We start from the raw sequence: 25,407 nt of genomic DNA, 5'->3' as shown, positions 1-25,407 counted from the left end.
CTGGTATACAGCATGCCTCAAAAACTGTTAGCTATTATTATCACACACACTCATGCCTCTTCAAATCTTCCTGGCCCCCAGGGCCAGCAGGATAAAGCCTCTATTTTCACCCAAAGGCAAACCAGGCCTCTCTTCATCTGTCCCCTTCGTCCCCAGCCCCATGTGCTGCAGCACCTTTCAGAGACCCCCAGATCACGCACAGGGCAGGGCCTGTTCACAGGACTCTCAAGGCAGTGGGGGGAGTTTCAGACACTAAGTTTTCAGACACCTCGAGCTGGCAGGAGAGGAAGAGCCAGGAAGAAGATCCTACAGTCGGCCCGGAGGCTGACTAGGGGGCCCACAGTGCCCGCTGACCACGGGGACGGGGCGGGCAGAGAGTAGAGGGGTAGCTGGCATTCATTGCCCCCCTGGGGGTCCTTGACATGGGGTCAGAGGAGAGCCAGTTCCCTGAGGGCTTCTCAGAGGCAGGGAGAGTTTAGATCAGGACACAGAAGGGAGACGACTTTTCGAAGGGGGAAGAGAGGGGCCTGACAATAAGTGCAGTTCTTATGGAAATGGCTCTTTCAGCCGTCTGCCCTTCTCACTCTTCCTCTTCCTCTTAATGGCTGACTACTTTTATTGAGCACCTGCTAAGCTCCAGGTACTTTCCTGGCAATTTATCTCCTCATTCTCACAGCCACCTGAGGAGGTATATACTCTCCTCTTGCAGTTGAGGAAACCAAGGTTCAGTGGAGAGACCACGTTTGGACCCAGGTCAATGTGCTGCTTTGCCCTGCAGATGCCTCCAAAGACCAAGGCCTGGTCCCTCTCCTCCCTGGAGGCCCCAGTACCTGGCTGCCTGTGGCCGTGGCCCCTGGCACATGTACCAGATTTGGCCCACTATCTCCCTTACTTGTCCTGCAGGGACCTGGCTTCTCACATGCTGCCAGGGGCCAGCAAACATCTCCACATGACTCGGAGGATGATGGCCTGCTTGTGCGCGTCAGTGAAATCAGGCAGCACACTGGAAAGAACCAGACTCTTGAAATCCTACCTCACATTCCACAGACCGGCTTCCAGGCTGTGCAAATCTCAGGTAGACACACTGGTGGAGCCGTCACCTCTGAGAGGCCGGGGGGTGGCTCATAGGCTCTCACCTAGGTGGGGCAGGGCTGCAAGCGTTTGGGAGTGACCCAGGTTCGTCTCCCCTTTGGTCCCGCTGCATGGACCGCCCCTGATCTTCCCCCGCACTGAGCTGGCCCCAGTCCTTGGCACAAGGTGTGCTGGCCACTGCCCACAGGAGCCGTCCACCTCGTGAGGCAGACCTGGTTTGAGCCCCAGCTCTACCATCTCCCCACTGCAGGATGCTTTCCTCATCTGAAAATGGGGCTGATTCCATTCACCTCACAACGTCTGGATGGGGCTTAAAGCAGGTGATTTAAACGTGGCACAGTCCTTGTCTCAAGGTGGGTCTTCAAAAATGTCACTTCCCTCCTCCCCTTGGGAGCCAGGATCCAGGAAGTGGAGAATTAAGCGGGTTGAAAACATCCCCAGGGCTGGAGGGAGGGCTTATCTCGGCTGCTGACCACAGTGTGTTTGCAGATAACCCTGAGGTCAGTGACGCCCATGTGGGCTGGGCCCGGCTCTGACCCTCCTGCCCTTGAGCAGCCTCAGCTGACTCTCCCCACGCCCCACCCACGCCATGCTGAGTGGGCGCTGGCCACCCAGTAGGGGGCCTAGCAGCAGAAGATCAGCACATGGAGAGCCTGCCGCTGGGGTCCCTGGTGAGCAGGGCCCCTGCCCCGGGCTGGGAAAAGTCGCCTGACATGGAGGACAGCACCTTGCACCCCCAATCAGGTGAGCTGGGAACCGACTGGCAGGGAGAGAGCAGGTAGGAGCACAGGGTGAGTGTCACAATACCCCACCGCCACCTCCCCAGTGTCGCCCAGCTTTCTGGGCTTTCTTTTCTCGGTAACTTTGGGCAGAAGTCCACGGACTCATCCTTCTCCCAAGCCCTCCGTCCTCTTCTCAAAAATCCAGCAGAGGGTAGGAATGACCCTGTTCTTGCCATGAAAGGGTAATGGCCACCCAGGGGAAAAAGAATTTGCCACTGTAGCACACAGAGTTTACCTATTTATTTTGCTTAAACAATTGGCTTTTTCCAAAAGCAACTTAGAACACCTTATAACGAAAAGCTTCACGATACAGTTAATAGTTAACTAGACACAGAAAATCATGGGCTGGGGGAAAATAAAGTAGAACTTAAATACATTTAGTAAGGATCATATAGTCCTGAATATGGGTCTGAGTATCCTAGTCGCCACAGTAAAAAGGGAAATGAGATCAGCAATTGGAAAGGAATAAGCATACTAGTGTTATATTTTTTTCTCAGAGCTTTGTATAATAGGCATTGAGTATTGTGAAGGACAGGTCATTTACTTCATATTTATAAAAATTCAGAAGCGCATGAAATCAGGTTATTTGGTTCACAAGGACCTTTGAGAAAGCAAAGGGGACGGTGTTAAAGAACCACCCAGTGAGGGCGAAGGCAGCCCAGTACAGGTTTCTGATGATCTGCCCTGGCCCAGGTGTTCAGGGAGTTGTCCATTTTCTCATCTGTGCTGTAGACCAGCGTTTCTCAAACCTTCATGTGCATACCATCTCCGGCGGGTCTTGTGAAGATGCATTTCTGATTCGGATCTGGGGTGGGTCTGAGACTCTGCCATTCTAAAAACCTTCCAGGCTACCACGTGCACCACCCTTGGAGCAAGGGGCTAAAGCCCAGACTTCTCTAGCTGTGCACCTGTGCGATCTCCCCCAACTGAAGGCAACGCAGCGCTACCGTAGTTCCCGCTGGCCATGGATGTCCAGTCATAAACCAAGATGCCTGGTCTCACGCAGAGATTAAGTACATGCCATGCACCGGAGCTTCCTTAGCAAAACGGTTGCTCCAGCCCACCCCTCCCGTAGTCCTTTATCTGCCCACCCCTCCCCCTGAAAGCATCTGCCTTTTTAACCATGTCCACACTCTTGTGCTGCCACAGTTAAATCTCTTGTGGATACGCAGTTTCTCATCCCACTGAGCTCAGAGAGCTTTTCTTCTGGAGAGAGCTCATGTTTCAATAGAGAACTAGGAGGGCGAGCCTTATGCAAAAGCAGAGTACCAAGCCCTGGGGCGCAGGAACAGGGGCGGTGCCCGGTGCTCTGTTAGCCATGCCTTATAACGCCTTACAACGTTGGCTGGAAATAAACTGCCACGTGAAAGAGTCTAAGCTTAAACGCCAGGCCCTGAGCACACTTTTGCAGCTTGCCTCCCCATCCGGTGCCTGCCCCTCACAGACCATGCCCATCGCCCGCTGCCCTGCCTCACCTCTGGGGGGTTTAGACATGGCTTCATCCACTGGGTCTTCGTGGAGGAAGAGACAACCCCTCGATTTTCCCTCAGAATCCCTACCCCAAGCCACAGCCCCTCCCCATCCTTCACAGGAAGAAGCAGCTCCCCGTGCCCGGAGGCTTGGTTGGAGGAGTCTTACCTGGCCTGGGCTGGGCAATGGAGGCCAGGGCCCCTTCCCTGGGGACACAGCCCGGCCTGGGCAGAGGTGGCCTGGCTCCCAGCCAGCCTGTCAGAATACATCCGGCACACGGGTTCTTGTGACCATCTTGACTGAGTAGTCATTTAGAGTATTTATTTTGTGAAATGGATGTGCTCTGTCTCAGCTTATAAGTGCGGGATCAATCCAAGAAGCGGAGCCTGAACTACGTCCTTCTCTCTGGCCCGAGTAGGAGATGAATCTAGATTCTCTTCCTGAATACTCTCATTTTCTTAGCCAAAGGAGTAGCCTTGTCTTCAGGAAGAAGGGCAATCTCAGGAGACTGACACCCAGGGGCTCCAGGTGCAGATATCCACCAGTGCGTGTACTGAACGCCTCCTGTGTTCCTGCAGTGTGCTAGCTCTGGGGCAAGCAACGGGGGGAGACCAGAGGTGGGCAGGAGCCCTGGGGAAACTTCCCAGAGATGCTGGGAGATGCAGAAGGTTGAGAATGGCAGTGCATTCATTCAACAACTATTTACAGAGCACCGACTATGTGCCAGGCTCTGATCCATGGGCTGGGAACACAGAAGTGAGGAAGGCAGATAAAACTCCCTTCCCTGGGGGAGCTCACATTTCTGTGGGAGCAGACAGTTAATAAACAGCAAACAGAGAAGATGTGTTTTATAGTGTGTTAGAAGGAAAAAAGTCTAAGTGAAAAGAAAAGAAATAGGGCAGGGTACACAGATGAGGGATGGGGATGATGGGGGGGGGGGTCTCGCGGAGGTGATATTATTCTGCAAGGCTCCAGAGGAGGGAGGGAGAAGGCCAGCTTGGCAGGGCTGAGAGAGCAGAGAGAGGGGAACCGGAGACAAGGTCCCACTGGGCCTGGTCGCCATTACAAGGACTTTGCTTTGACTCCGAGAGACCAGGGAGCCAGGGCAGGTTTTGAGCCGAGGAGTAACATGATCTGACAAATGTCTCAAAAAGATGGCTCCAACTGCTCTGCCCTTGGCCTGGCCAAGGACTCTGGCACAGAGGAAGTGCTCAACCAATGTCGGTGCCACGCTCCCTCCCTGCTCAGGAGAGGGCTCGTCTGCTTCCGGGAGTTTGGCCCCAGGAAACATGTATTGAGCGCTCACCCTCACCAGGCCCCATGCCAGGCGAGATAGGGAGACAGACGGGCAAAGCACCAAAGCCCGACGGCGTGGGTGGTGCTATGTCCACCAAGGTGCTTGGCCTCAGCAGGGTGTTCACCTCCCTCCCTCCCTGTGCCTTTCAGGCCCCTGATTGTTCTCTTGCAGAAGTTCGTGCTCTACTAGGACATTCCTCTGTGCACCTCTGCCACTCCAGCCTTCAGCTCGCTCCCCAACTCATTGGGAGCGCCTCAGCGGCCCACCAGGTCTCTTTGGAAGGATTCTGGACAGATCCTTTGAGAAGGCTGGAAGACCTCTCAGTGTCTCCATTTCCCAAGCTTCATCTCCTTGTGCCTCCCTTCGGAGTTGCAGGAAGGGTGCTCAGAGACCCCCCATCAGCCAGAGCAGATCCTTAAAGAGTACCTACTATGCGCAGGGCACCATGCTAGGGGCACCAAAGAGGGCTTGTCTCCCCAAAGTCTACCACCCACTGCAGAGGCAACTTGCTATCCAAGGGCCAGGACCAGGCATGGGGCATCTGTGTCCCCGGCACCTGGAACACTGGTATGGTCGGGTTCCCTGAGTGTGGAATGCATGAAGACCTATGAGAAGTGCCACAGGAGCTCAGAGAGGTCCTAGGGCAGGGTGGGGCAGGAGGGTCACCGAAGGAGGTGGGAGAGGACCTGGGCCTTGGGGCCTGGCGGAGCAGCGAGCTGGGGAAGGAGGGTATTTCAGGCAGGAGGAAACCTACGGAAGTGAGGAAGCACAAGACGCTCATGGGTGGGTCTCGACAGGGTTGGAGGATGGAGGAGAGGCCCCTCCCCCCACCACCCCGCCAGGTCTGCCCCTCCCCCCATAGTGCTCGCTGGGGTCTAGCTCTGGGGCCATTCCCGAGGCCCAGCCCCCTGCCTCTCGGGTCTCAGGGATCAGATAACCCCTCCCTAGGACTTATCTCTCCAGAACAGGTTGTTATCCTGGAGTAATTTGAAGCTCTTTATCCAGGGCTGGCAGAGTATGTACTACAGGAATAATCCAGAAAGAGTCCCAGGGGTCAGGTGACCCCCAGTCAGCCTCCCAGAAGATGAGTGACATTGGTGCCCAACAACCATCAGGGTCCCTATGTCCTCACCTGTAAAGGGGGGCGGTATAGCTGTCAGCAGCACATGATGTGAGGTTGTAGGTGAGAAAGGGCTTCAGGTGAAGGCACACACCTCTAGAAAGGTACCCAAAAGATATCCTTAACTTACACCTGACTCCCTGCTGTGTGGGACGCCACTAGCGTGGGGGAGGGGAGGACAGTGCCCAGGGCTGGAGGCCATCTTTCTCGGGGGCAGAAGGGTGGTTTGAAGCCCAGGAAGTCTAGACAGACAGACAAGCTCCCAAGGGCCCTCCACCAGCTCCCAAAACCTGAAACTGAGGACTATTTAGAGGGTCAGAGGTCTGCCCTAAGGGTAGACAAGCGACAGAGGAGAAACAAGGAACCAAAGGCCGGGATGCAGCCACGTCCAGGATGGGCCTGTACTGCCTGCTCCCCTGGCAGGCAGGCAGGAAGGAAGCCCGGTTGAACCTGGTGCCCTGGCCTCTTTCCACCTGTGTGAACTTGGCCTGCCACTCAACTTCGGTTATAAAATGGACGTGGATTTGAGATGTCCCTCAGGTGAAGGGAGCGAGTGGGTCCCAGAAGTTACCCCGGCCTCCACACGCCCCCCTTGTCCCGGTTAAGAGTTGGTCCCGGAGTTCTGCACCCTTTAAATCGGGGAAGGGGGCGCCGATCAACACGTGTCCGAAGCTCAGGCCAGGGGCTGAGGGGCGGAGGATCGTTGGTGCCTGCCGCCCGAGGACCCTGCGGCTCTCCGATTGTGGCCCCGGGGGAGGCGGCCGAGCCGGATAAGCAGCAGCGGGCTGGCGGGCGGCCACCTCCCCCCGCAGGTCCGGCCCCGCGGGCAGGCGGGGCGGGGGGAGAGGAGGAGCCTCCGGGCCGGGCCGCTGCCTCCGCCGCGGACCGTCTGCCGCCGCCGCTGCTCCGCGCGGCGGGCCTGAGAGGTGAGTGACCCCCCGCCCGCTCGCCCCCAGCCCCGGAGCCCGCCCCCGAGCGCGCCCTCGCCGCGCGCCGCCGCACGCGTGCTGGAGGCCTGCGCCGCTGGGACCGAGCCACGTGTGCCCGGCGGCAGCGACCCTGGGTGCTGGGTCCCCCACGCCGTGGGCGCCTTCCTTCCCCAGGGACGCAAACCTCAGGCGCCACTCCGGCCGGGCAGGCCGGACGCGCCCTGCGCCGGGGGCGGGACTGCAGGGGCCGCGCTAAGCCCCGGGGCTGCTGCCTCTCGCGCCCCACCCCGCCGAGTCCTCCGGCCCCCGGTTCCCCGCAGCTCCGGGCCCGCGGTCTCCGGGCAGGGCGGGAGCGGTGGGCGGGCTCTTCTCGCAGCCCGTCGCAGCCCGGGCGAGGCAGGCGGCAGGGGCGGGGGCTCCCGACCTTGATCGGGAGGAGGCTGGGCTCACCAGTGTCCTCTGCCCGCGGAGCTCCCGCCTGGCAAACTTAACCCATTTCCCTTGCCCGTTTCCCCGAAATTGGGGGCAGGCTGCCCAGAGAGGTGTGGTTGGAACTTTGTTCACTCTGGATAGATGAAGGGGAGGGTACGACAAGCTAATATTTCCTTTGAGGGCCAGGAGGCTGGGTCCACGGGGAATATGCAGACAGGTCTCGTTGGGAGCCCTGGCAGAGGACTCCGCGGAGAGGCCTCGCAGGTTTCCGGGGCCGCCTCTCAGGCTCCAGAAGCAGGGATTCTGGAGATACCCACAGGGAAATATTTCTGTCCATCAGAGTGCAGTGATGATATAATTAATAGCAGACATTTATTGTGCATTTATCTGTGCCAGACATCTTGCTTTGCGCACAATATCCCAGTTAATCCTCAGCGTAGGAAGGCACCAAGTATCTCATTTAAGACGGGGAAACTGAGCCTCAGAGAGCATGGGTATTTTGCAAGGATACACGGGTAGCAAGTTGCAAAAGTAGGATTTGTACGCAGATTTATCTGACTTGAGAGCCCAGAGGAGCCTACTAGTGGGAGAAGAGACAGGCCGTGTTCTCAGAGGATTGTGGCAGCCTGAAGAATGCAGTACTGGGGGCCAGAATATCCACAGGACCAAAGAGGCTCACCTGGGTGTGCCCCTTCAGTCACCCGCATGGTTTCTTAAAAAAAAAAAAAACAGATGCCTAGGTCCTACCCACAGCTGGCTGAATCCAGTTCTGCAGAGTGAACCCCTCCTGCATCCGGTCAGCAGTGCCTGGAGGGCTGGGACTGTATCTAACTCACCTCCATTCCCACTCTATCCCCAGTGGCTGGCAGAGGGGTCACCTGGGAGCAGGTGTTTAATCAATGTCTGATGGATGAATGGACGTAGTGGGGCAGGGGCTATCACTGGGGTAGAAAGGTTTTCCCAAAGGAGGCCTTGAATGGTAGACAGGTAGCCTCAGCCAGGCCTGGAGTTGGCATGGGGCGACCCTGGCCTCAGAGCTCGCAGGGAGCTCAGGCCAGGCCACCTGTTCACTGGAGGGTTGGACAGCCAGCCCCAAGCCTGCTGAGCTCCCCAGGACCAAGCCTGGCCACACTGGGACCATAGGTGTGCCCTCTCCAGCCTAGAGATGCCAAACGGGTAAATTCCTCTCCCCTTCAAGTTTCCTGTCCTTAACTCAGGGCCCTTCCCTCGCTGGACGTCTCAGAGTATTGGGCAGGGCTTCACGTAGTTAAAAAGGGAAATTTAAGGACTGAAGCCCAAGCTGCACACCTGAGCAGTGGAGAGGCTGACTGCAGGGGAGGGCGCCTGGCTTTGCAGTCAGGTGGACCCCCAAGTCTGAATCACAGCTCTTTACCATGTGGCCTTGGCCAAGTCCTCAGTTCTCTGAACCTGCTTCGTCTATAAAACCTTGCTAAGGGCTTGGGACATAATCTTCCTGTAAAACAGGAACCATAATGCCTGCTGGGGGTGGGCGTGGATGTGACTGTGTGAAGTGCTGGGTTTTAGGAGTGCAGTAAATATCAGGTCCCTCCCCCTCCCCCCAGAGTTTGTGTTAAAGTCAGCTGGGGACCTTCCAGGCTCATCGCTCTTCCACTCTGAATCCCTCGGCTCACGAGAGCACGGCCTCCATGCTCCCCTTCTCTGTTGCAGGCCTGACCTCGGGGCCCAGGCCTCAATTTAGGAGCTGTGGAGATTACAGAACTTGGAGGTGGGGAGGCAAGGGTTGGGGGGACAGGGCACTCTAGGTGATTTGCAAGGGTCACTTCCTCCTGTCTGCTCCCTGCAGCTGGACCCACCTACCCGTCCAGCCTGACCCGCTGTTCCCAGACCTCCGCATGTCAGCCCTTCACATCCTTGGCGTGCCACGAGCACCTCTTCCTTCATACCTCGAATGGCAATTGTCATCATCACTGAATGTCCAGCTTCCCACGTGCCAAGTGTGTTATGTGTGTGAGCACACTCAAACCTTCCGGCTCTCTTATGAAGTACACAGTGCTGTTCTCCCAGCCACATAACTCTCCCAAGAACACAGGAGACTCCATTCTTTTGAGCCCAAATTTGTGCTCCTAACCACGAACTCTATGCTTGTCCAAATTCGGCCTCATCGTTTATTCTTTCAACATTTACTGAGCACTAACTTGGTGCCGGGCACTCGGGACCTGGCTGAGTCCCACTTCTGGCAGGATGAGTGTCGGTTGTCATTTATCATCCCACGAAAACCCACACCCTCCGCTTATTTCTGAATACAAGTGGGGCAGCTGAGGCCCAGGTCCCACAGCTAATGCAAGTCAGGATTCCAAAGCGGAGACGGCTCCCGCCTAGCTTGGAGGTATTGACCACTGTGCCTGCTGTCAGGGTGGGATCGGCGGCTGCTAATTTATGCAGGATCCTAAACCCCTGCCTTCTCACTTCAACCCAGAGCAAACTGTTTCCCTCCTCCTCAGGTGTGGAACACTGTCACTAGAGAATTACTCTTTCCAATCAGTCTGTCCTCATCTGTCACCGTAGTCACCGGGCAGAACGTGCAGCGGGTGAGCGCTAATTGTCCTGCAATCAGGCAGTAACTTACTCCTTGCTCCGTCTTCTGTTTAATGAGAGCCAGGTGGGGTCGGAGCACAGCACATATTTAAGCCTTTTGGAGCTCTCCGATTAGGAGATCAAACTGTGAAAAATGCAGCCCCAAGACTATCAAATCAGTCACAGGTAAATGTAGAGGAATTTAGGGACTGGTGAGTGGGCTTCCTAAGCTTTCCACGGGGAGTGGGCCCAAGCTTTCTTGGTTCATGTGTAGACAGCTGGCTTCCCGGAGCCGGTGTGCCGGGTCTGTGACGGGAAGACCGTTCCCGTTACTGTAGCATCCGATGCTTATGGTGGCCGTCAGGCTGTGGGAAGGGTAGGCCTGTGATTTGACTGGCGGGCTTGGGAGGGTGACAGCATGCCCTGCAGTCGGGGTGAAGGTCTCTCTGAAGCTGAATGACTCAGGGCTCGCAGCTGAGGCTGTTAGGGGGCTTCGGGTGGCCCTGTGAGACGGGCCCTCCAGGGGGAGACTGCACAAAGACAGGATGGCCAAACACAGGGCCTGTGGGGCCACCCAGACGGGCCTTTTGGGATCCAGGGGGCCTGTGCTGAGCCCGGGCGCCCAGTCGGACGTGTACATGGGTCGGTAATGCGGTAATGCACCGGACGCGGTGGGGCAGGGTCCAGCGAACCAGCCCCGAAGTGGGTGTGGGCCTGAGCCGCCGCCGCTGGAGGTCAGAGCACGCCCTTTGCGGCTGGTCTGCGGAGATGGCTCCGCTCTGGCCGGAAGTCAGGTGGCGCCTGGAACTGGAAGGGAAGAAAGCCAGACGTGCCGGGCCAGGTGGCCGAGGGTTGTGATGGGGGTTCAGGGAACTCCATCCGGGAAAGCCCTGCCCTCCTGGGGTTGCTGGATTAGAAGGCTGGAGGCTGGAGACCTGACTGCTCTGTAAGTTCTGGCTTGGCTGCCTTCTGTCCTCCCGTAACTCTGGCTACAACTCTTCTTGAACATTCTGATCTGGCGTGGCTGTGTGTGGCAAGCGAGGGGAGAGGGGGCATCCCAAGATTGGGGGGAGCTCAGGGAGAACCCCAGGGGACAGGGCATCACAGCTGGAGCCATGGGGGTGTGCCTGGACCTCCTGTCTGCTCATACCTGGCGGGTTTGCTTTCAGAAGGAAGTGCGGTTTCCTGACTGTGCAGCTTCTCCAGGGGAATAGGAGACCACCCGGTAGCCCTGATGGGAACAGAGCGTGCTGAGCCCACCCCAACTACTGCATCAGGCAGCGGCTCCACGCGTGGAGCTGCCCAGAAGCCCACTGCCGAAACTCCTGGGCGATTTGGTGTTCACTGTTCGGGAGCACTGCCTGAGCGCCCCCAGCCCCCAGGCATCCACCAGTCTCACTGAGCAGAGCACGATGCGTGGGGCTGGGTAGGTACACAGGAGTGGAGAGCCCTCAGGGAGCTTGTAGTCAATTGGGAAGCTGAGTGAGGGTACAAAATGCTACCAGGCGGCAGAGGGAGAAGAGGCCAGGGCTGCCTGTGGCCGGTGGCCCACGGTGGAACGCAGGACATGCATAAGTAAGAGCAATGCTAAGATGTGGGTTTGGGGCTTTCATGTTCAGTTTCACTTAACCATCAGAACAGAGAAGGAAAACAGCCTGCCCAAGGTCACACTGCTGGTACGTGGCCAAACCTGAATTCACACCTAGGTCTGTCTAACTAGATCTCCCACCTGAACAGCTGCCTCTGTATTCAGAGCGGGGGAGATGGTTGCAGGGCTCTGGGGGGCTGGGTGATACCTGGCAGGCCCAAGGGCTCAGGCTGGGTCTTTAGGGAAGGGGCGTTTGGATGGCCAGGAGGCTTTCAAGACTTCAGGTGGAGGTGGCAGCACCGGCCGAAGTGGGGAGCAGCGGGGACTGAAAGGAGGCAGGTGGGCTGAGCAGGGGAAAGTCAGTCTGCACGTGCTGGCCTAGGCTGGACTACAGAAGATGCCAGAATGCCCCTGCCCGCAGGCGGGTGCACTCGAGTAGAAGTGACAAGACATAGGAGCCACAGCAGAGAGCCGTGCAGGCCCTGATCTGTTGCTGGTAATAAAAGTAAACCTGTCAGGAGCCCAGGGTGATGTATTCTGGTCACCAAAGGCCCAGATGCCCAGGGTTACTCAGAGCTAGTTTCCCAAGATCACCAGTTTTCCAACAAGTTGAAAACAATCAAATACACCTGTCGTAAGACTGAACTTGGCATGATTTACTTCAATGATACGAAAGCCTCCAAACCTCTGGCCTCCCTCTGTGCTGTTGGTGTGGCCTCCAGGGTCGCTGGCAGAGCAGGGTCACCGGCACCGGCAGGCCCGCCCCATCCGTGCTTTGCCCTCCGAACAGGTTGTCTTTCTGTGGGTCCTTCTGTCTGTCTGTCTTTCTCCCCACCGTGGGCGCTGACTTAGCAAGTAAAGACGACTGTGAAGCCTTTGTTGGCACAAAATGTAACGAGAATTATCACTAAGCCAATGACAGCCACAGTGATTGCAATGCATTACCCACCCAGCAACTGGTAAATTGCCATTTTCTGCAGCCATTACGTTTGGCTTTGTATCCGAGAAGTAAAGGTGCCCCTCTCTTTCTCTTTCTCCTTCCCTCCCTCTCTCTCTCACACACACACACATACACACAGCCCTGTGGTGAGGCAATCTGCCCTGCAATGGATGACGTTTATTCATTTTCTGTATCCTGGGTTCTGCTGGCTGTCCTGCCTCAGTTCCTGTAGCAAAGAGACTTGACTCTGAGCCACTAATTACCACCAGTGAGGTTTCCTCCCTAAACAGGAAGTATCAAGACAGAGCCGCTCTCCCGCAGTGCACTCTGAAACCGGGCATCAGTCACGACCCCGTCCACTCCCCGCAGCCAGGAACTGGAGTGCAGGCTGAGGGGGCCGGCAGCCTGGCCCGTGGCGGGTCCCACGCCCGTGGCAGGTCCCACGCATCTGGTTCTGAGCATCTGCCTGTCTTCAAAACCAAAGTCAGGTTGCTCGCAGGTCAGGGGGAGACCCCAGCAAGAACGGGTAGGCAGATCACAGTGGGGCTGTCAAGGGACCCGTGCTTCAGCCCCTCACGTCAGCCTGTCGTTGGTGAGTCTGGTTAGAGCCAGGGTGGCCTGGGCAGGGTGTGGGTTCCTCCCTCCAGCCCCACGAACCCCTGGCCTGCTGAAGTGTACCCCGGCACCGCAGGGAGCCCCCGTTCGGCAGCTGGCACCAAAGAGCACAGTCTGGTGAAGCTCTTGCCAAAATGGGGAATCTTCTCATCTGCACATTAAGTCAGGAACCTTTTCAAAATAAGGGGTTTAAGGATTTATCACACACAGTGCCTTCAGTTAATGAGAGCAACAGCTTTGCGGGTTCTGGTGTGTTACAAAAAAAAAAAAGGGTTAATGTTTATGATGTGTTTCTGTGGAAGGCAGGTCCATTTGGGAACCGTAAATTTTACTTATTGGTAACCACTTCTGGGTTGGTTTATCAGAGAACGACTGGTGTTAAGTAATCAAACCGGATTTTTCTAGAATGTTTCAAAACTCTAAATGTCTGTAAAAAGCCCTATAAATTATTCATCCACTTCTATTTTGCAAGCGGTGTGGTGATAAACCTCTCTTTTCTGTCCAACCAAACTTGCACATGTGTGTTATTTGTGTGTGTACAGGCTTGTATGAGTGTGTGTGCACGCACCCGTGCTTTTTGTATTCTCTTTTGTAGGAGCTTGTCAGCCTTCCTTTTAAAACGATAATGATTTTTTAATGATGTCTGAATAACGATTCCAGGCAGTATTACAAGAAATGTAACAGTAAAATGTTTGTAGGAGTCCGTCAGAAAGGCAAAATGCCCACAGAGAAAATAGAAATGCACCAATTAAGATGTGTGTGGCTATGACCCAGCTTTTAAACCTGGATTTGAGACTGGCATCTTCTATGCTGTCTCCCCTCAAGTGAACTGTCGGGGCGGGGGGTGTGAGGGGCACCTGGACTCAGGTAGCACCTCCTTCTTGCCCCCTGGACCCATTAACCTGAGATCTGCGAGGGAGGGCCTGCGCTGCCGTGGTTTAGAATCTAGGAGAAGAGGGCAGCCCCAGATTTGCAGGAACAGCCTGAGAACGAGAGGCTGGGTATGAGTTTGGGCAGCTCAGCAGGGCAGAGGCAGAGCTGAGAGGAAGCCAAGACCACCTCAGAGCCCCATGTAGACCAGGTAACCGGCTATGACTCATGCCCACGGCCACGAGCTGCCCAGCCTCACTGCCCTGGAGGCAGCTTGAATGCAGGGACTGGACTAGGGCAAGAGCCAACTGTGGGGCCTCAACCTCAGTTTTCTCATCTGTAAAATGGGAGTAATAATACCCTGCGTGTACAAGTCCACAGTCAGTCTCCCCACCATTTGAGTCGGGCCTCGCCTCACAGTAAGTTCTCTTCTTTGACTCTTGATCGTTGTTGATGTGGCAGGTGCCAGGCACTTGTTGGGTGCTGGAATGTGACCTCCCGGCTGCATCCCGGTAGGGGAGGGTGGACGGACCTCACAGCCCCGGGGGAGGCCCGGGATTTCTACATGATGTGGCTTCAGGGGCAGTCATGTGGAGGGAAGGGGGAACCAGGGGACTTCCCTGAAAGCTGCTTCTATTTGCATAGCAAGTAGCCGGCTTTTTACTTGGATTGTTTGTTTCAGATCTGTAAAATGGGAACGATTTTGTAGGAGGTGTTATTCACTTTACCTGACTGGGAAATGTGAATTATTCATACCAAGGGTATTAGTTTTCATAGTAACATTAGCACATGGGGAGGGGTGACGGAGATTAAAGGGGGCTAGGGACCTCACCGCCATCCACCCCTTGGACCTCTAAGTCCAAGTAGGTACTAAGGAAAGTACCTACCATTGTGTGCTGGTTCCATCCTGTTACCTGTGCTGCAGAGAGCCAAGGGGACTAGGGGAGGGACATTCATCCTGCCTCGAAGAGGAGGTAGGGTAAGGACTTCACAGAGGAGTGGCCTTTCTGCTGCACCTTGAATTTTGTCCTTCGGAGGAAAAGGACTTTCCAGGCACAGAGATTAAATCTATGACTTGAGCCGGAAAAAAGCCTCCTTCCCTGGGTATGCACCTACCAGGCTGCCCCCTGATGTGCCTCAGATACGGGGTTTGGTTTCCTACCTTTGCCAGAGTTGCACGAACTAAGCTGCATTTGTGTTATTCTGTTTACTTGCAGTGTTTAAGCACAGCTGCGCATTGGTCTTCTGTGTTACAAAGTTCATCAGATAGCGAAATGTCTGGCCAGTTCTAACAGTACGGCCAGGCTACCGGAGGGGTTCGAAACGCACTGTGTGATTGAACCCCCACTGGGTGCGGGAGGGCTCCAGCTAGGTTCTGGGGAGAACAGACGCACTCAAGCGCACTCTGCCCTCAGGCACGGAATCTAGCAGTTAAGTCATTCGAGCCACAAGCATTAACTGAGCACCTACATGGTGCCAGGCCCCGGGCTGGATGCTAGAGACACAGAAATGAGTCGGAAGTGGCCCCCAGCCTGGTGGGGTGACAGATGAGTGAACCGGTGTGTGCAGTCGATGGTAATGTGACAGGAGTGCGCAGGAAGAGGCCACGGAGGGTCAGGGGAGGGTGCCCCCGAGGTGGCCCATCAGCGGGGCAAAGCTGGGAAGCATGCACCCCAACCCAAGAAAGTGGCCGCGTGAGGCAGGAGCCCCGGGAGCTGCCTCTCTCTGGCTTGGCCGCCTGCCTCTGCCCCTTTCCCGTCCTCCAGCCTCCCCAGGAGCAGGGGGCCCCTTGCTGAATCCGCAGATTTACACCGCGGCAAGGGGGAAGGTGGGGACAGCCAACAGCCCACAAGACCCATCTGGCCCCAGGGGTTGCAGCAGCAGGTGTCCCTGGAAAGCAAGAAGCCACCCAAGCCCAGGTGCTGAGGCTGCAGATTCAGCTGCCACCGCCGATAGCCTCTAGCCGGGCGGGATTAAGGGGTCCATAGGGAGCTGGGTGCCTCCACATGCCAGCGCCCTGACCTCCCTGGGCAGAGACAGGCGTTCCTCCCTGGCTGCCGCAGAGCTGGGCACGCCCTCTTTCGAGCACTTTTCTCTTGGCTGCGGGGTGTAGCTGGCCTTTCCCCAAAGAGCCCCAAGAGGACAAGCCGTCTTCTAGCCACCTGCCAGAACACCTGCTGGGTACACAGTGGGGACTCAGGGAATAACAAATGAGGACATTTTTCAGACGAGAATTGGCAGGACCAAGCTTTGCATAAAACCGTGCAGGCTGTGCACTGTACCACTCCAGAGGGCCCTGTTCACACGGATCACGATGTAAATCACGCCCCTGGGGTTGTGCAGCCTGGGGACCCTAGCATCTTCCCGCTTTGCGCCCCTGGTCTGGGCGCTGACCACCGACTCCCTCCCCCTCGCAACCGGCACTGACCCCCCTCCTGCCTCTGTGCTGACGGTGGGTAGTAACGAACTGTGCCGGTGAGACTTGCTCCAGGCCTGGCTATTAACTCTTAGTGAAAGAAAGTCATGAATATGGTGTCAGGCCATCTGAATTCTAGGTCATCCAGGAAACTCGTACTCTGGGAAGATCACCCCAGTTGTTGTGTTGGGGGCTCCTGGGTCCCCAGGATCTGTGTGGTCTCCCAGTTCCACTACTCTCTTCACCCTCAGCCTGCAGTGGGCCTGGTGACCCACGTACAGGAGGGGAGGGGACCGTGGGAGCGGTTCTCCTGGAGGGTTTGCCTCATTGGCTGAGTGGGCAATGCCGCCATGGCCTGGACCACCTTCTCCTTACCAGAAGGAGCCAGCTTTGGGAGGCCAAGGGGCGTGCAGGAATGGGGCACACACACCTGACCCTCAAGACCAAGAGGAACATGAGGAGAGATACCAGGGGCCCTGTGGGTCAGGGAGGGCTTTATGGAGAGCTGGGCCCGACTATAAGAATTCAAGGGAAAAGTCAGATCTGGAGTGGTTCTTACATGCAAGTGATTCGTTAACTCACTCACCCCTCACATAGACCTTTTGTGAGCGTCCACTGCAGTGATTTTCAGCCGGGGGTCCTGTGACCGGCAGCATCAGAAATCCTGGAGATGCAGCCCAGCAGCATGTTTTAACAGGCCCGCCAGCTGACTCCAGTGTAGCTCAGGCTTGACCTAATGGCACTGGACTAAGTGCTGGGCTTACAGAAGTGAGTTTCACTCTGTTCTCGCCCTCAAGGAACTTGGAGTCCGGGGAGGAGACAGGCAGGAAAGAGAGAAGTACCGTCAGTGGGAAAGGGCTGTTCTCAAGGGGTGTGAAGGCAGAGAGGCAGCTAGTAGGGTTTGATCCAGGAGCTGGGGATGCTGGTGAGGGAGGGTGGCCTGGGGACCGCCGTGGCATGAGGGCCATCCCTGGCAGGGGGCCCGATGTTGGGACTAGCAACCCCTAGAGGGCTCACTGCCCGGTCCCAGACCGCCCTGGTGCCCTGCCCCTGACCGCCAACCTCTCCCTACTCTACCCCTCCCTGCTCTACTGCCCCCCTCTTCTTACCTCTTCCTGAGTCCCGAAGAGTCTTGGTGAGAAATGTGTGCAGATCTCCAGACCATTATCTCAGAGCTTATTTTTAGAAAATTTTAGAGTAAATTTTTCCATTCAGCAGAGAACACCCTGTATTGATTCAGGTGCTTCCATTTATGCTTTACACAGACCAAAGGTTTTTAAAAATCCTAGGCAGAAAGGAACATCATGAAAATTGTGTGACTTTAACAGGCTCAGACCGTGGCACTTGACTTATCTCATATAATCCTTACTACATTTCATTCAGGTAACAAACATCACTCCATTGTACAGATGAGGAAACTGAGGCTCAGAGAGGTAAAGTGACTTGCCAAAGCCACCCGGCTAATATGTGGCGCAGCTGAAATATGACCCCATAGCTGCCTGTGTTCTTGCTGGCCTATCTCGCAGTTTACGAAGGCGTCTGATCCTGAGTAAATCCACAACATCCAGATGTTTTCCTGAGACCACATTCTGCTGGGCAAGCTCCCAATGACCAACGATGGCTCTCGGCAGCTGATCTTCTGCCTAATTAAGGAGGGAATGAGTTTGGTGGGGGAAGACGAATGGATTGGACCTAATGCAAGCAGATTTGCCGTTGTGTGCCAGTTTCCAGCCGTATGTCTTTATATAAACCCTCAGCCACTTGGATGAGTAGCAGATGATTCCTCCCAGTCCTCTGTCACCGGAACACATCTGTCCTATTCACTGACCCACCCTGGGAGCTGGGAGGGTGGGCCTCAGGCCTCAGTACCCTTCCTCGCATGCCGTCCAGTGTGGCTCTGGAACAGCTGTCTGCTGGCATGGGGTGGAGTGCAGAGAAGTAGCTGTGTGGGCAAAAGCTGCAGGGCCCACTCAGTAGCCAAGAGGGCTGTTTAACCCATGGTACCATCTCCCCTACACCAACATAAGCCTCACTTTGCTAGAGGTCCTGGGGCTTAGAAACCTCAGATTTTGGAAAACAGCTAGGAAATAACTTTGGAAGGTTGCAGAATCACCAGCATTGATGTCACAAAATTCACGCATTAAGTTCACTGAAGAGTCCTTAAACTCTCACCAAAGCACGTTTATTCTTAGTTTACACACAGTCATAACAGGCTGTGTGGTATCTCAGCTTTTTTGTAACAACATTATTGAGCTATAATTCACATACTATATAATTCATCCATTTAAAGTAAAGAACCAGTGGTTTTTAGTGTATGCACAGAGCTGTACAACCATCACTACAGTCAATTTTAGAACATTTTCATCATGCCAAAAAAGAAACCCTGTACCATTTTCCCCACCCACTCCTCCCCTTAGGCCCTGGCAGCCTCTCATCTACTTTCTGTCTCTATAGATTTGCCTATTTCTAGGCATTTCTTATAAATGGAATCATACAATATGTGACCTTTTGTGACTGGCTCCTTTCATTTAACATAATATTTTCAGGGTTCATCATGTTGTAGCATGTATCAGTACCTCATTCCTTTTCATTACTGAATATTATTCTATTGTGTGCATAAACCACATTTTGTTTAGGCATCCGTCCGTTGATGGTCATCGTGTTGTTTCCACTCTTTGGGTATTGTGAATGTGCTACTAGGAACATTGGTGCAAATATTTTTGTGTGTACATATGCTTTCATTTCTCTAGGTTATATATGTTCCTAGGAGTGGGATTGCTGGGGCATATAGAAACTCTGTGTTTAACTTTTTGAGGAACTTCCAGACTCTTTTTCCCTAGTGGCTACACCATTTTACTTTCCCACTAGCAGTGGATGAGGGTTCTGATTTCTCTACATCCTCACCAACACTTATTTTCTCTGTCTTGTTTTGATTAAGCCATCCTAGTGGGTGTGAAGAGGTATCTCATGGTTTTAATTTGCGTTTCCCTGGGGGCTATTATGTTGAGCATCTTTCTATGTGCTTATTGACAGCTAGTATATCTTTGGAGAAATGTCTACTCAAATCCTTTGCCCATTTTTATATAGGTTCTCTTTTTAATATTGAGTTGTAAGAGTTCTTTATATATTTAGAAACAAGTCCCTTATCAGATGTATGATTTGCAAAATCGGTCTCCCATTCGGTGGGTTGTCTTTTCGCTCTCTTGATAGTGTGTTATCTGTATTTCTTGTCCACAGCAGATGAGCAGGACCTGGGAGGGCTTTAATTAAGAGGCAAGCAGGCTGACAGCTGTGATAAATATCCTGACAATGAGGGAGGATATAAGGCTATAAAACAGTCCTATAAAAACAAGACGAGACTCAAGAACATCCCTTCTTGCAGCTCGGGTTGATCTCTGGGTTCTGGGAGAGGACCTGACTGCCTTCTCTTGAAATATGCACTGCATTTTGGAAGGATTTCTTCCCCCAAAGGACAGAATAGAGTAAGTTTTGAAGCTGTAAGCTCCCGTGATGTGTATCTCTGGTCACAAATATGCATGGAACTTCTGCAATGTGCCAGGCACAGAGCTGGGTTTTCGTGTCGGGCTGTGGAACAAGCATGGTGATCTCTATCTACCCTCCCAAAGCTGACTGGGAGTGGGGCGGCGCAGGGGTGCACAGAGAAGCCAACAGGCAAAGGACCCGGGGAAGCCCCCAACCACAGGCAAAGCCCCAGGCCCTTAACTGCCCACTGAGCGAAGCCGGGCAGCCCTCGGTCGTTTTACAGATGAAGCTAGAGGGAAGATGTAACCTGTCCCGTGTCTACTGGTGAGGAAATCATCGGGACAGAACCCAGAGTTTCAGCCTCTCGGATCCATACTCTTTTCATCCCTATAATTTTTAGGTTTAAAAAAGAATTCTGGGCAAGAATTTGTGTTTTCATTTATGGCTTGCCAACTCCCGGGTGCTGGCTGTAGGCGCACTCCAGTTTGCCCCCGGGGCCGCAAGCTGTCCGTAGACACCTGCTGTTCGGCCCCTGGGCCTTTGCTCACACAGGCTCTTCCTTCTAGAAGGCTTTTCCAGGCTCACTCTCACATCCTTCCAGGCTCAGCTCAGGCTCACCTCCTGCAGGAAGCCGCCCAGCTGCCCTGCCTGAAGGCAGCGTCCTCTCTCAGGAGACCTTGTTCAATTGCGTCTTGCGCCTGTCACTCCGCGGGGACCCAGGTGTCTAGGAGGGTGTGGACCTCCCCAGGGATGGTAAGGGATCATCCCTGGGAGCAGGAAGAAAACTCAGAGCTTCTATCTGTGTTTAAATTTTAGCCTTATCTCTTTACATTTATATTTGTTTATATATGATTTATTCTGTATATAACATTATAGTGCACCAGTCATATTTAAATATATTTATAAATAAATAGAGCAGTAGTAGGAATGTGTCCCCCCAGATTTAATGTTAAAATCTAAGACTAAAGTTTGAAGGTAACTGTGGGCTGCGTGAGACAGGAACTGTGCCATATTCCCCTCTCAGTCCCCGAGGCCAGAAGTGCGAAGTCAGCCTCTGGCTGGGAGGGGGTGGGCGGCACCCCAGCTGGCTTGTAGACCATCCGGCCGCCGGGTGCCCAGCTGGTCACCCCGCCGCCACCCACCCACACCCACCTCCACGGTGACCCCTTCCCGGCCGCGGCCTGCTCCGGCCACTGGGGTCTGAGGGGCTGCGCGCTGCCCTTGCAGAACAGGCTGCGGGCTTGTCCACGCCCTGCCTGCCACGTGCCTGGGGGCCACGCCTGGCCCACCGGCCTGCCCAAGAGCGGACGGGAGCCGGCGGGTAGGCCTGTGGGCCAGGCGTGGCTCCCAGCCCCAAACAGCCCATGTCGGGGCCCTGCCGGGAAGGAGGCGAGACCGGGCAGGCCGGGCAGAGACCCCGAGGGGCTGGGAACCGTAGCTGGTGCCGGCGCCTGCACACCGGGGCCTTCGTGCTGCTCTGTCTGCAACCTGGGAGGGGGCAACGGGCAGGTCTGTGTGTGCAGGCCCCCCCGGCCCAGCGGCTGTGGATCCCTCCCCCCACCCCCAGATCTGTAAATAGAACAGCCAGTGAGCCAGGGCCCGGCCAGGATTAGGCACTCTCACCTTTGGGCCACATAGACAGGCAACAGGGGCTCTGCTGGACCTTTGGGGCCTCCAGGACTCTACCACCTGTCCTACCCTCGCCAGCATCACGCCAGCAGCAGGCCTTGTGCTGGGCACCGGGAGCGTGGAGGAATTCTGAAAGGCCCGTGAAGCACTTCAGAGAATACACACGCACGCGCACACACACACACACACGTACACACACACACACACACACATGCACGTGTACACAGAGCACCAGCCAGAAAAGGTGGCTCTGAGCTCTCGTTAACTAGTTTCATCCTCACAACAGGGCATGGAAGAGGTACAATTCGTGTCCCCGTTTTAAACGTGAGGGGACTAAGGTGCAGAGGCACCTGGGTAGGGAGTGATGGGCGTGGCTATGATTAGAACCCAGCACCTCTGCCCAGGGGGCTGTGTCCCTGCGTCAGAGCTGGAGGGGAAGGAGGCGTTACAACCTGGCGCTTTCCTGTCCCAAGGATCGAATTTTGGTGGCGAGAGCGCTTTAGAGGTGCTTTACGTTTAATTTCCATTTACCCTGCGGCTAAAAGCAGGGCCCCTTAGGACCGTAAGTCTGGGATGTTTAATAGGTCCCCAGAGGCTCCCATGTCCCAGGGCCAGTTTGGGGCAAAGCTGGGACCAGCCCCAGGCCACCAGGCCCGTGCCCTTGGCTTGCCTCTGCTGCAGCTGCCTCGTCTGGGGTCCCCCAAAGGGGACCGAATGAGGTTCTCAGCAGTGAGCCTTGAGTGCCAGCCCCGAACACTTCCTCCCCGCGTCGTGATGCTAAGTCTCGAGATAAACAAGGACAGGATGCAAAGTCCAGGTCTCTTTTTGACTTTCTCGTTGGGCTGGTTCAGGTTTGCTGGGAGGCTGTAAATCATTCGGGGCTCTGCAAGGACCAGCAGATGCTGGGTGTGCCGCGAAGCCCTCCTTGGCTGCCCCTTTGGCAGTCCCATCCCTTCCTTCCCCGCATCCACTCACGGTGGACACACCGCCCAACATGCACACGATTATAAGCCATCCGGAAGTGGGGAGCACGTCTTGCTCACCCGTATGCTCCTAAGAGTGTTCAGCACGTGGTAGTTGCCCAGGAGATGGGAGGGAGGAGAGAGACAGCAAAGCCGGAGGAGAGGCTTCCGTCCAGGAGGGGATCTGCCTGGGATCCTCCAAATTGCTAGCAAATGTGAAGACGACCTGAAGGCCTCAGCGTGGTGACTCTCCCTCCCCGTAGGGACAAAACCTGCCCCAGGACTGGTGTCTCCAGGTGGCTGAGGCAGGGACTGGGGAAAGCCCTGGGGTGTATCTGTCCCAGGCATGACTGACCCATAGGGAAGGCGGGAGTCCCCAGGGAGGGATTTACAGTTATCTTGGCCCAAATTCCCCCCGGCGCTGGCCTGGGAGTCTGAGGCCACCTGCAAAGCCCCTGTCACCGCTCGCCCCTCTTCCCCCAGGGCTGCAGAGGTGCTGACAGGGTCTCTCCATCCTTCCTTTGCCACATCCCTGCTGCTGGGACAGTGCTGGCAGCCAGTGTCTGCTTCGTCACCGCCAGCCACCCACCCAGTACTTACTACGTACCGAGAGAGCACTGTCCCGAGTGCTTTACCCACACTGGCTTCATTCCTACAACCTCCCCGTCAGGAAGGAACTGTGATCTCTCCCATTTATAGCTGGGGAACTGAGGCACTGACAGGCCCAAGGTGGCAGAGCGAGAATTAGAACCCAGGCAGACGGACTCCGGAGCTGGCTCTCGACCCAGGCCAACTGTAAGTCGGGTGCTAAAGCAGCCCACGGACACATGACACTAAGCCTGGGCCCTGGGGATCCTCGGGAGGCCCATTTGCATCTACAAAGCACAGATCATCACCACTTGGAAAAATATCCTGTACCCAGGCCAGGCAGAAAACGCTCTTTCCCATTTTTCAGGGAGTGGCAATCCCCGTCTGAGCCCACAGTCAGCCTGGCCCGAGCAGCGTGGAGGCCCCGGCTGGGGCTTGTATGTCTGTGTGGTCATGACCCCTCCATTTGTGTGTCCCCCAAAAAATGACCCTGAAGGGGCTTAGCTCAGCCGGTCCCTGGTGTCTGTGATAGAGACAGGGCGATGCTCTGAAACCATTTCAGAGGCGTGAGAGGCTAGGGGAGTTGCCTGTATTTGGCGGACGCAGGCCAGCAACACATGTCCCTGACTCTCGGTCACTGCGTCCGCTTCCACGCTGACCCTCTCTTCTCAGCCAGCATGGTCCCAGCTCTGTCACTTGCTGGACAGGTCACTGTCCTTCATCTGGGAAGTAAGACTCTTGGGGAAGTTCAGACTACAGAGGCCAACAGACCTGCGTCCCATTCTTCCTTCCCTCGCTTCCCCTCTGTGCCACCTGAACTCGTCACGCATCACACATCACCTTAGAGCAGCGTCTGGCACATGGTGGCCATCCCATAGCTAGGAGCTGCTGCTGCCCCCTTGTAAAACGTCCCGGTCAGTTTTCAAAGCCTTTTCAGATTGCATTGTCTGCCGTCTCGGAGCAGAGATTGTGACCTCCATTTACAAAGGTGGAAGCTGGGGCCCAGAGAGGCACAGGAGCTTGTCCAAGGACACACAGCTGCTTCGTGGGAGAGCCAGGACGCAGCCTCCTGGTTCCCCTGCGCCCCCTTGTGTTAGATCTTGTGCCTCCCACCTCACCCGGTGTGTAGCACACACCAGGAGGCTTCTGTGAAAAGTGGGAAGAGGGTGTTAAAAAGCCATCCCTGCAGCTCCACTGGTTTCCAGGCAGGGGTTCTTAACAACCCTCGTATGCCGAGGACCCCCATGAACTCATAGGCTGGTGAAGCCCCTAAACTTCTGCTCAGAATAATGCTCTTCTTACATACATAAAATTACATAGGGTTACAAAGAATACCTACTATATTGAAACACAGTCCCTAAAATATACTTTTAAAAGACGTATAATAGTAACATGCATGATTCTTTATGTTAAGTAACAAGATCTAGTGACAAAATCTAATACTATAATTTTAGTTTTTAATTTCCCCCCACCCTTATTGAGTTATGAAAGACAAATAAAATTGTGTATATTTAAGGTATACAATGTGATATTTTGATATACATTGTGAAATCACTACCACAATAAAGCTAATTAGCATATCCATCACCTCACATAGTTTCCATTTTTGTGTGTGTTGGGAACACTTGAGAACTACTCTCTTATAAAATTTCAAGTATGTAATACAGTATTATCAACTGTAGTCACCATAATATTCATTAGCTCTCTCATCTTATAACTGAAAGTTTGTACCCTTTGACCAACATCTCCCCATTTCTCCTGGTCACCATTCTTTCTACTCTCTGCTTCTAAGTTTGACTTTTTCAGAACCACATGTAAGTGGGATCATGCAGTATTTGTCTCTCTGTGTTTGGCTTATTCCACTTAGTGTAATGTCCTCCAGGTTCATTATGTTGATGCAAATGTCAGGATTTCCTTCTTCTTTAAGGTTGAATAATATTTCATTGTACGTATGCACCACATTTTCATTACCCAGTCATCCATCAACAGACACTGAGGTTGTTTCCATATCTTGTCTACTATGAATTATGCTGCAATAAACATGGGGCGCAGATCTCTTCAAGATAGTGATTTTATTTCCTTTGGGTAAATACCCAGTAGTGGATTGCTGGATCATATGGTAGTTCTATTTTTGATATTTTGAGGAGCCGCCATGCTCTTTTCCATAATGGCTGTACAAATTGACATTCCCACCAGCAGTGCACAAGAGTTCCCTTTTCTCTAAGTGTGTGCCAACACTTATTATCTTTTGACTTTTTGACACTAGTCATCCTAAAAGGTGTGAGGTTTTGATTTACATTTTCCTAATGATTACTGATGTTAAGCATCTTTTTATAATACTTGTTGACCATTTGTATGTCTTCCTTAGAAAAATGTCTGTTCAGTTCCTTTGCATTTTTAATTGGATTATTTGGGTTTTTTACTATTGAGTTGTATGATTTCCTTATATATTTTGGAAATTAACCCCTTATTGGATATATGGTTTACAAATATTTTCTCCCATTCCATAGGTTACCTTTTCATGTTGTTGATTGTTTCCTTTGCTGTGCAAAAACGTTTTAGTTTGACTTGGTCAGACTAGACTTGTTTGCTTTTACTTTTGTTGCCTGTACTTTTGGTGTCAAATCCAAAACAAGTC

At 54.3% G+C, this 25,407-nt stretch overlaps 1 protein-coding gene across 5 annotated transcripts in view; it reads left to right on the top strand.

Annotated features, from left to right (window-relative positions):
• The first annotated feature begins 1,712 nt into the window (after window positions 1-1,712).
• Window positions 1,713-25,407, top strand: part of STEAP3 (STEAP3 metalloreductase) — a 102,105-nt gene continuing 78,410 nt past the window's right edge. For 3 of the 5 annotated variants that reach the window (XM_036858422.1, XM_036858421.1, XM_036858417.1), the window contains exon 1: window positions 1,713-1,836. In XM_036858422.1, coding sequence (XP_036714317.1) covers window positions 1,737-1,836 — 100 coding nt within the window. In that variant the 5' untranslated portion in view covers window positions 1,713-1,736. Of the gene's footprint in view, window positions 1,837-6,629; window positions 6,688-17,526; window positions 17,541-25,407 lie in introns of those variants that run through there. The other 2 variants (XM_036858418.1, XM_036858419.1) reach the window with 2 other exon arrangements.

Source organism: Balaenoptera musculus, chromosome 7 (genome assembly GCF_009873245.2).
Source record: "Balaenoptera musculus isolate JJ_BM4_2016_0621 chromosome 7, mBalMus1.pri.v3, whole genome shotgun sequence".
Taxonomy (NCBI): domain Eukaryota; kingdom Metazoa; phylum Chordata; class Mammalia; order Artiodactyla; family Balaenopteridae; genus Balaenoptera; species Balaenoptera musculus.
The sequence above is the reverse complement of the archived record's forward strand: the minus strand, read 5'-3'. Positions and strand labels throughout refer to the sequence as shown.